At 40.0% G+C, this 11,401-nt stretch overlaps 1 protein-coding gene across 8 annotated transcripts in view; it reads right to left on the reverse strand.

The window, feature by feature from the left end:
- Positions 1–2,450: 2,450 nt before the first annotated feature.
- PHRF1 (PHD and ring finger domains 1) overlaps positions 2,451–11,401 on the reverse strand; it is a 33,553-nt gene continuing 24,602 nt past the window's right edge. For 5 of the 8 annotated variants that reach the window (XM_060263038.1, XM_060263037.1, XM_060263034.1 and 2 more), the window contains 6 exons: positions 9,477–9,631; positions 5,946–8,675; positions 5,351–5,502; positions 4,687–4,950; positions 3,580–3,708; positions 2,451–3,435 (listed from right to left, as the gene is read on the reverse strand). In XM_060263038.1, coding sequence (XP_060119021.1) covers positions 3,298–3,435; positions 3,580–3,708; positions 4,687–4,950; positions 5,351–5,502; positions 5,946–8,675; positions 9,477–9,631 — 3,568 coding nt within the window. In that variant the 3' untranslated portion in view covers positions 2,451–3,297. The remainder of the gene's footprint in view (positions 3,436–3,579; positions 3,709–4,686; positions 4,951–5,350; positions 5,503–5,945; positions 8,676–9,476; positions 9,632–11,401) is intronic. The other 3 variants (XM_060263040.1, XM_060263039.1, XM_060263035.1) reach the window with 2 other exon arrangements.

Raw genomic sequence — 11,401 nt, forward strand, 5'->3', positions numbered from 1 at the left:
CAACAATTTCTAATTTAGATGGTTTTACAAAGAGATTTTAAAAATTAATGAAGGCTACTTCCGCTGTTAGCATCTCCTGGCAGCTAAATAGTACAGAGCCTATAATAAACTGCTAAATATGATACTGGTGGACAAGCACTGAAAACAGTATACAGACCCTGGCAGAACAGATGAATTTAGCAGGGCACTTCTTACTGTCCTGTGTCCTTAACTGGATAGGGTTATTCACTACTAAAATCAAATTGTACAAGATCGATGCAGGCTGGTCTGGTGCCTAAGGATAACAGGGTATTTAAAAGATATGTAGACTTACACGATTGGAATTCTATAAAAGACATATGTTGATACTTGGATTAGACCCTCTCCCCAGCTATTGAATCTTTGGAAACCAGAAAAAATGCAGATTGCTTTGGGTTCAAGATAGCCGCAGTAATCTATCTTTGTATAATGGAATGAATTATGATGCTCAAGGATTTGTGCCTGTTAGGAAATTCTCTTACTATCCTTGGACAAACCTAATGTGCATGTACTCATTGTGAGCACTCCATGCTTATAAAGTGTGCAAAAAAATGGCCTCTTTTCTACTTTTTTCTGGTAGGAATGCTCAGAGTTGCTTCAGCTGTTACACCTCAACTGTTCATTGGGACAAATGATTTCTTAGAGGCATAAATGATTAAATTCTGAACATTGCAGTGTGTGTAAGAGTACAGACAGCATAGATGAGTAATTTTCTTTCTCAAAAAAAGCAAATACTAACATTTAAAAACATTTAAGAGCTAAGCCATTTGGTAATTCAACTGTGCTCAGGACGAACAAAAATTGGAATTTAAACCACAGCTTAACTTCCAGGCCCTGTAAGCACAAGGCATGTTATACAATCTTGGGTCTTATCCCTGCTGAGAAATATTCTCACAGTTCAACATGGTTTCCAACTACTTATTTGGACTCAGGAACAGATCCAGGCAGGAATTCCACACATGTGGGTTTCTCAAGCACATACACACCTAATTTTCTCTGAACTGAATTTTCTCTTACAATTTGAACAAAGTTTCGCAGTTTCAGATAATATATCGCCGTTTCAGATAATGCATGCCAAAAAAGCAGATGCTGATACTTGTACTAGACATTTGACTTCGTTATTGAGGCTTTGAGGAGCAGATGTGCTTGGGAAATTCCTTGTAAAACGGGGCCAATGAAATCTGGCATATGTGCATGTTCTGCGGGGCTTTCTCTATGAACCAAGGGCTAAATGTGGGCTAAATGTGTAAACTAGTACAACAGTACTTGACTATTTACATGGTGTGGAAGTTAGTTTATAATTTCTTTCCTTTTTCTGGAGCACCGGTTAACTTGGAAACAGCTGAACTCCTCTATTAAACTAAAGGGTTATTTTGAGCCTTGAACATTATTTACCATTGGAGAGAAAAGTAAGTTATAACTGATAACACTACTGGTAACAATACAATGATACTGTATTAATTTTAATGTTGTACACCACCCTGAGCCCTGCCTTGGTGGGGGAGGGTGGTCTAAAATTGAATACATAAACAATCTGAAGCACCAAATAAAGCCACTAACGCACCTGCTGTGGCTGCAAAATTACACTTGATGATCACTAAAGGTGAAGAAAGTGGTTTGGTAAAAGGAGGAATGAGTTTGGAGGTGCAACAGCAGCAGCCTTGTTGGGATCAGCTAAATTCCTTCCTGGGTAGTCCAGCAATTTAATTATTTTCTACTTAGAAATCCTCCCCGCCCCACTACATTTCCCACTGCCAGGATTTATTGAAACTTGAGGTAAATTTCTGCAAATATAAATATTTGATTATATTTTTTGTATATAACTTTTCAATCTCAATAGCACTCAAAGCAGTTTACAGTAATAAAATCTAATGATAGGTAAAGAATATCGCTCTCATCCTGAGGAAGCTGTTGGAAGGATTTTTATTAGGTTGGGGGGCGAGATGTGAAGAAGCCCAGTGTAATAGTAATTCAGGTGGGGGAGTGGAGAGCATGTGGGCCTATTAAGATGTCACGTAAACAAAGAAGGAACAGAACCTGGGCCCTGAAGATTACGAACTGGAAACAGGCTATGAGATCAGATATAAAGTCCCCATTCATCTTTCTCTGCCTGCTTTCACCATCCATACCACTATCCACCAACTCAGATTAAACCAAACTTGGGGATGCTCTTACATCCTCTTTAATTATCATGTTTAATTCAGGATTCCCAACGTGAATTTAAGAGCATTCCATATGCATTTAAGCTCAAGCTAATAAGTGCACATAAAGAAAAGTCTAAAGGGGAGGGTCCACACAATCCCATGACTAATTTCCAGCTTCCCAAGACTCCGCTGACTACCTATCCATCTCATCTAACCTTTGTAAAAATACATAGTCAGCAAACCACCCCCCCCCCATCCCCCAAACAAATGACACCTCCTGCAGGACTAAAACAATTCAAAATAATTTTATAAATTGTCACATTTCTGCTTTGTACATCCTTCCGTTGCATTCCTCGGGTTTGCTACTGAAAGTTCGCAAAGTATCTCTTCCCCCTCCCCCTTGGTGAAAGGCAATTTCGTTCAAAAAAATTCAAAACAAACTTTCAGCACATTATTCACAGGAAGTGCAATTTAGTCCAGTTGTCCTGTCATGAAATCCCCCAAAAATTCAAGCTAGAGTTCCTCTGACAACTAACAAAAGATAAATCAATGCCACTTGAGGAGCAATATCTTCCGAAGAGAATTTATAAAGGCTAAATGCGCATCTGCATTTCCCATATGTCAGAACATTTCTCTTATTGAATAAGCTGAAAATACCACAGTTCAAGTATTAAACCAATTTTAGAGAAATTTTTAAAGAATCCCTATTTCTCATAGATAAGAACACAATGGGAACAGCATACATTGCCGCATACTGTATATAAAAATGTCTGCTTTCAACAGTGAGCAGGACAATTGCACAGACCTTTCCCCCCAAAATATGTGATCAAACTAAACCATGAAAATTGATAGGGCATTCCCTCTACATATATACACACTCACACAGTTTTCTTTGTCCGGAGCTACTCCACAAGTTAAAGGGGGATATGCTGACTTATTTTGGTTCTTGAATTGCAGAGAAATTTAAGAGGAGACTCCAGTCTTCTAGTCCTGCAGGCAAATCCCATTGCCTCCAGTACTGGGGAGGGGGGGGAGCAATCTATAACATGCAATTGCATATCTCCATCTTCCTGTAGAGGAAGAAAAATTCCTTGGCGTGAAGTATCTCCATTGTTCCACCTGAAGTCTTAGCTTCTCAGTTTGCAATTTCCCGAGGTTCTTCTTCAGTATCATTCTTCTTGTGTTTCCTTATATGCTTGTACTTCTCAACATAAGCCTTCACAAGATTAGCCACCTTCACAGGGTTGATTTCACCACTTTTGCTATGACAGATCTAAAAATAAAAGAACTTTAGCATTAATCAACACAATCTGACTGCACAAAGGAGCAGGATTTTCTTGTGTGAGCAGTTAAAAACCAGCTCCCAGTTAAGGAAAGCAACCCTAGTGGGCACAAATGAGCCTTTCCCTCCTGTTACCTTTTGCACCGCCTTCCGAAGGATATCTTTATATTCCTCCTTTGTAATCTCTCTCTTCTGGTAAAAGGGCTTAATTGCAAGTTTCACTTCTTCCACAGCCCTCTCTTGCATGTGAAGCTTCTTCATGTACTGCAACACAAAGCCTGCATTAGATAAAACTGTCTCAAAACAAAACATCCTATGTATTAAAGCAGAGCATGGCTGCTTTTTGACTGCATGAACTAAATCCCAGAAAGGCAGTTTTGTAGTCATCAGATAAAGAATGCATTTTCTTAAGAATCGGTGACTGAGACGTAAGAAAGTAAAGGGAAGGAGGAAGAGAACTATTTTCATCATGGAGACACAGTAACTGGATCTGAGAGCCAGCATGGTATAGTGGTTAAGAGTGACAGATTGTAAGCTGGAGGTTCAACCCTGCACTCCTGTGAGAAAGCTCCTCACAGGAGCAAAAGAGGAAAAACATAACATGAATACAGTGCCATAGCCATTATAAAAATATCATGTGTGGTTAATTCTGGTCACCACATTTCTAAAGCAGTCTAGTTAGACTGGAGAAGATACAAAACCAGTAGCTAAGATTATCAACACACGGAACATCTTTTTTATGAAGATAAGCTCAAAAAATTGAAGCATTTCAGTTTCGGAAGATGATAAATTGGGAGGGACATGAGACAGGATTATAAAATGTCCCAAAAATGGAATAAATGGGGAGTTACACTTTCTCAATGCATGTGAATATAGGATCACTTAGTAAACCAAACTAGCAACAGGCTGAAGATAAATAAAAAAAAATAATAACTACCTTAATGGCATTCTTTGCCATGAGCTGCTGCAATGTGTACTAACTTAACTACAGTAAAAAATGTACTAGACCACAATCATGGAGGCCAGGTCTATCAACTGCCTTTCACCACATTAGTTAAATGGAGCCTCCATGTCCAGTGGTTATATGCCACCGGTGATAAATGCTACAAGGACCATCATGCCTGCCTTGCCGGTTTCTCTGCTGCATCAGCTGGCAGCTACTGGAGAGAGAATGCTGGGCTACGTGGTCTTTTCTCATTTCAAGCTCAGCCTTTTTTAAAAAAAACAAACCCATTCATTCACCTCTTCATTTTTTGTTTTCTCCACTGGGGATTTAGGAACTTTGATTTTCTCTTCCTCTGTATTTCCTGTGGAAGCTGCCTGAATTCCTGGCTCCGAGGCTGTAGTCAGGTTGCCTGGCTCTGGAGTCAGTCCCTGCCCTGCCCCACAGCCAAGCAAGGGAAGGCTCCCCTGCATTATGAACTGAACAGTGGGCTGGCTAACAGGTGCATAAGGTGGCAGATTCGAGGCCAGTGGCGCTGTCAAAGGTAGGTTTTGGTTGTAAACCTGAAATAAAGGAACAGATGTCAGAATCCACACTACTGGGCACAAGGCATTCCAAGGGCAGTGTTTATTCCCCAGAACTTGCTGCCAGTTCAAAATAGCTCATCAGCCTCTTTTTCATTACTTGTAAGAAGTACAAGAAAACCTGTTTTTACACAATCTAATAATTGATCCAATAATTGGTCTACTTGAAAAGTAGCAGAAATTTGTTTCCATTTTAAAACTGACGGCATGGACATACCAACGTCAGGAGATTACTGAAGTATATGGGCTGTATGAAATGTACTGCATAGGGGAGGAGGTGGAGCAGCATCCCACAATGGAAGTCAGGTGGGGCACAACGAGGTTACAGATGAAGTGGAATGGCCTTCCATGATACTTGAGTTCTGGTATGGCAACCAACCTGAGAGGAATCTATATCAGGAAACATAGGCTCAGGAATCATATAATTGGTTGGAGGAGGCTCAGATAACTGCACCTGATTTAATGTTTGGGTCAAATCCTCTGCTTTCCAGACCCCTTCTTTCATTCTCTGCTGTTTGCAGAATGGCACTCCTAAAAAAAATACCAAAGAGAAGAACAGTACTTCAGGATAGCAAAAAATCCATCATAAGTCAAAAATTCAAGTGTAGCCCCCTTAATCAACTTAGCACCAACTGCCTAGGAGGGATTCTCTCTCATTAGTAAATCGGCTTCTACAGTTTTCTTTAAATAGATTGCTCTATCTCCAAGCTAAAACATTTGTTCAAATACTCAGGTCACTAGACAAAATGTATTCCTAACTTAAAAGTTCCTTAAAAGGGTCCTTTTAGCAAATTTAATACAGTGAAAGGAATCAGCCCCCTATGTGTATTATGTGTTGCTAATTGTTTTGGAGAGTTTTGAAGACTATCCCATTATATTCAGTGCTAAGCAATTAGTATTATTGTTTCATTAAAAATGGCTTCTATGTCCATTACATGATCTTTTAATGTTATTAACAGTTACCATATGCTTACTTGGTGTTTTGTCCACAGTCACTGTATCACTTCCCTCTTCTTGTAGATTCCATGTGACCCTTTTCACTAATGCTCTAGATTTCAACACAGGAACTTGGGCTACTGCCTCTAATTCAGGTTTATTTACATCAGCTGCAATCTCATCTAAGACAAGGCCAACATCTTTAGCCTCTGTTGCTGTTTTCATTTCAGCTGAAGACTGGGTAGGTGTTGCCTCATCACCATCCTGTACAAGTTCCTCCTCCTTCAAAAGAGAATCTGTTAGAAATGGACACACATCTTCTTTCTTGAGTGTAATTTCCTCCAGTGTCGTATCTTTTTGCCTACTCAGCTCTGGTGATACATCACCTGCTGATGATTCCTTCTTGGAGGAGGAATTTACATTGTCTGGCAATGTTTGAGGACTTGTGCATTCCAGCTGAGAAAGAATTGCCTCATCTATAAGTTTCTCACAGACTTGCTCTACTGAAATGGGCTCTTCTACAGCATTTTCTCTTACGTTATCTTTTACAGTAATCTCCTGTGCAGATATCATATCTACATGAACATTCAAAGGTTCTTGCATGGTATCTTCTACCTCTTGTAACAGAGGAAGAGCAGGTTCAAGAGACCTGTTCAAGCTATCACCTGAAGATCGCTTGTCCTTCTCTTGAGGAGGTAGCAGCAACACCTCTTTTGGCTTGTGTTTCCTTTCTCTGGACCGTGACCTAGATTGCAACTGTTTCTCTTTAGATTTAGTTCTTTTATGTTCTCTAAATCTTGATGGAGAGGATGATCTTGATCTCCTTTTCCGTCTTTCCAGAGACCTAGATCTTGATCTTCTCCTCTCTTGGGATCTTGAGGACCTCTCTTTCTCATACCTGTCATAGCTTCTCCCTCTTCTGTGCTTCTTTTTTTTAAACCTCTCAGCACTGCTTGAATGGGAACACTCTCGTTCCCTGGCCCTGGAAGCAGAATGCTTTTTTTTCTTTCTGCCTCCATAGCATTCAAAAGAGTTACCTGGACTAGCAGATCGTGATCTAGACCTCTTATGTTCTTTTGGCCAGGAGCTCTTTGCTTTTTTCTCTTTAGTTTTATCCTTTGCTTTCTTTTTTTTTGATCGCTCACAACTACTGGATTGCTCACTTGATGACTGCCTGACCTTTGATTTAATCCTTTGGCTTTTGCTTTCTTCATCAGACCGAGAAGTAGATCTTGAGCTTCTGTCCTTTGATCTAGATCTTGACTTGGTGGATTTGTATTCTTTTACAGCTGTCTTTTTCTGTTTTAAGTTCTTCTGGCTCAGAGAACTGAAATTTGATGGGGAGTGTGATAATGAGTGTTTCTCAGTTGGCTCATTTTTAAGTGTATTTTGCTGCTCATTCTCACTTGTAAGGCAGTCCAAGTCCACGTTCACTCTAGACTTATCCTGGTCATCTTCAAAACCTATCTTAGAACTTTCTTTATGTAAATGCTCTACATCAGTAACTTCTTGCTTGATGGCAGATGAAGTACAGGGTGCACTTGATAATTCTTCCTCATCCATTTTTTCTTGTTCTGTATCAGAGACCTGCTCCACAAGCCTTTCTTTAATCAGTGCATCATCATTAGACTCTGCATTACTCGACTGCGCATCAGGCGAATCTGCCCCCGACCCAAAGATGTTTTCCAGTGTGTAAGGGGTAATACGACGCATTGTTTGGAATGTCTGGACTTTTGGACTTGCTATGGATATTGTCCTGGTGATATTGGTAAGAGGCAATCTTTCAGGACTGCTGTTTGTAGAACTCGAATCAGAACCTGTTGGATCAAAAGGATCATATATTTCACTTTTGACAGGTTTTGTCTTTTTCAGAGAAAAGAGAGGTGAAGGATTCTCTTTCTGTTCCACTTTATTGTCAACAGGCCGGAAAGTATTGCAGAATCCAGGATTAGACAGTCTGCTGGAATGCTCAACATTTCCAGGGATGTTAATTTTAAAACTCTCAAAGGAAGAGTTTCCAAATTTCCCTCTTGATGGAGGAACGGAGGAAGTGCCACGAGCAGCAGCATTTGCAGCAGGAGTACCTCCACTAGCATGTGCTTGCCTCTGAGGGGCATGTGATGTGCTGCTTTCCATTTTATTACCTCTAATTGGCTGGTCTGTGTTCCCTTTGCCAGTCAATTGTGTTATACAGGAGCTGGGAATCTCACCACTTCGATTACTGGCGGACTGTGACTCCAAATGCCCACTATTTGCTTCCTTTTTAATCTTTGGTATCCTGGGAAGTTCAGAGATATCAAGCCTTTTTGGAGCAGGTTTTAGAGGCTGCCTCACAGGTACAGTTTTTGAAACTGAACTGATGGTATTATGCAATGACTTGGAAGATGCAAAATGCAGGCCCATAGGCAGTTTAGAGCTGCCATTAAATCTGGATGCTTCGCCCAATTTGGGAATACATTTATTCAAATTTGCTAGATTCTGAGCCTGAACAGATCTTGGAGTCATTGAATATTCAAATCGAACAGGTGCTCTTCCAGCTGTTGTCTGCAATGGACTTGCTGCTTTGTTCGCTATGTTTAATGAGAGTGGAGATGATGAACAAGCATTTGAAGTGGTAGATCTGGAGTTAGGATTCAGTTGTGAAGAAGCCAAAGATTCAGAAACAGAATTACTAACTGCAGTTCTCAAGCATGCGTCAGGTTGGGTAGTGCCTTCCAAGCTTTCCTCTACTCTTGAATTACTTACTGAATTGCTGTGCAACAATGGGACTGAAAGACAACACAAGAAAAATACTAAGCATTATTTTCAAACACTAAAATGAAACTAGATTTCACTCATTTAATATTAAATTACCATGGGATAAATGTATTTGCTGACAATATTGCTATGTAAGTCAATTGCTATTGAACTGAAGTTACTAGCTAGTATGGCAATAATTTATCCACTTAAGCATATGTCCCAAGCAATACTCCCTCTAAACTGTGGAGTCTTGCGAGCAAAAATTCCACTTCATGAGCTACTGGCATTAATGTTGTGAGCTACTGCATAAATTAGTTTGTTCTGGGGCCATTTTCCTGAGCTAAGACAAAAATGGATGAGCTGAATGCTAAAAAACTGTGAGCTAGCTCACACTAACTCAGCCTCGAGGGAACACTCATCCCAAGCACATAAGTTATGATGCTCTAATAAGAGGCCATGTAGATATCACTGCATTTTATGCTTGTTTCATGCTAGTTGCAATCTGGCTTTGAACACCCACATGAATGGTCACATTTTCTTCAATTCACATGCATGTGTTTTATTGCTGTTAGGCTTCCTACAACAGAACAGTTAATGGTTGTGCACAGTTTTATTCCAAGGAAGATTTCTAAACATCGACATGAACTCTGAAATTACAATAAGGTTTGAAATTTACAAGGTGCAAAGGATGAAAACCAATTAGTTATATTTATTTGCACAATTTCATCAGAATTAGAACATGCTCCTAAACCTAAGATGGGAACACATCTACTTTTGATCAAACTGACAAATCATGTTGGTGATTAAGGACTGAAGCCAAAAATCTTCACCTGTTTTCTTTGCAGTTAAAGATCCATCTCTATTAATCACGACATCAGACCCACTCATCATAAGAAGACTTTGTCCAGACAAAATGCTCCCCAACAGGTCAGGCACAGATGCTGGCTCAGCTTCAGGCTCAGGTACCAAGGCAGGCACACCCCTCCTAGAAGTTATATATGGAATGCCATTTCTATTTTTAGAAGTATGGACCCATACTACACTAGACACGTCAGAACAAAGGCACTTTTGCATCAGATTAATATGAAAGCTCTATGCAGATATAGGACTGGATCCTATGATTCAAGGTTTCCTTCAACAGAGAAAGACTTCCTTCCACAAACAAAGGTTTTTCTTCATCAGCTAAAGCCTGTGTCCATTAGAAGTAATTCTCCATTGGAGGAAAACTTAGTGGAGTGGAGTCACAGGCTCCAGTTTAGCCTGAGAATGTTTTATAGGATACAAACCCTATATCAGCACGGAGCAGCTAAATGGTTCAATACAGGAAATCAAGAGCAACTGCACACTGGTAGGCAGAGGAATGCTTACTCTGGCTGATTCGCACATATGAACGGTCACAGAATATTTTTTTTCTACCTTGTACTTCAATACAATGGTGATAATCATCTGATCTTGTAGGTCTGACCCTTTAGGGCTCCTATCCTCAAAGAATAGACTTTGCTAAAATCTACTGCTTTTAATTTTTACAAATATACATAGTATAACCAACACTTACACATATACATAGTATAACCAACACAACAACCTTCTACCCACCCTGGCTCACAACTTTCACAAGAGAAGAGGATGGGATGCAGCATACATAGTTCCTTGAAGGACAGGTAAGATAAATATTAAATATTCCTCTACTGAAAAGCTCTGAAATCCAATTTTGAACAGGGAGGGAAGTGTGCTGTACCGGCTAGAATGTCAGACTAGAACTGAGGAAACCTGGATTAAAATTCCCACTCAGCCTTGAAGATCACGTTGTTGCTGTGACAATAAAATGGGGAGAGGGGGAAGAATAATCTACACTGCCCTGATTTTGCTGAAAAAAGGCAAGATTTTAAAAATAACCTCAGACATAAACTTGAAGACAATCCTATATTCCATAGCAAGGATTATTATACAGACCACAGCCCCCACATATGTGCACAAAGTGTTGTGGGGATGCCACAGAGTGGCTAATGCCTGCCCTCCAAGTCAAGACCACATTTGATAGAGCAATTAGCAGCCGCTTCAGCAAGTGAAGCCTGTTCGTGCCACAGAAAAATGGAGATCAATGACCCCTCCTGTGACTGAAAACATACACATTCCCCTCTATAAACTCTCACGCATATTCAAACTCCATGACAATGCTACTGCACAATATAAAGACACACCTCATATTCACCCTGCCTTTTCATAGGAAACAGTCTTCCCAATAAACTTTCCTTCAAATCAACTTAGTATAAGAACAGTTTTGTCAAGAAAGGCCTGAGCCAAGTACTAGCAAACAAGTTGTCTATAACACATACGTTGTACATCTAAAACATGACTAAGCAACACAGTCTGAACATACTGCAACTGCTAACTCAAGAACTTAAGCTAAGTGGAACCAGCTTCAACAAACAGGTGTGTCCAACGTTACATTGCTCTACTCTAGCTGCTAAATGTAACAAAATGTGTGTCCCATCTTGGCATTCCTCTTATGTTTTTGCCTTACCTGTAGCAACTCACCTTTGGAGGTTAATATTTGGCTGCATTCCTGCTCTTTGGTAGATTCTCCCTTAATTGTCAATGGGCCTCTTTGTCTCTAGAGGAAACATCTCAGCATATTCAGCTTACACTTTGGCTCCTAATAAAAAGGAAGCAGAAAGCTCCCTAAACCTTAAAGCATTCATGTTTATTTCACAAGCATGGAACTACATGATAGAAGCTTCATTTTTGGTTATCC

Source organism: Heteronotia binoei, chromosome 21 (genome assembly GCF_032191835.1).
Source record: "Heteronotia binoei isolate CCM8104 ecotype False Entrance Well chromosome 21, APGP_CSIRO_Hbin_v1, whole genome shotgun sequence".
Classification (NCBI taxonomy): Eukaryota; Metazoa; Chordata; class Lepidosauria; order Squamata; family Gekkonidae; genus Heteronotia; species Heteronotia binoei.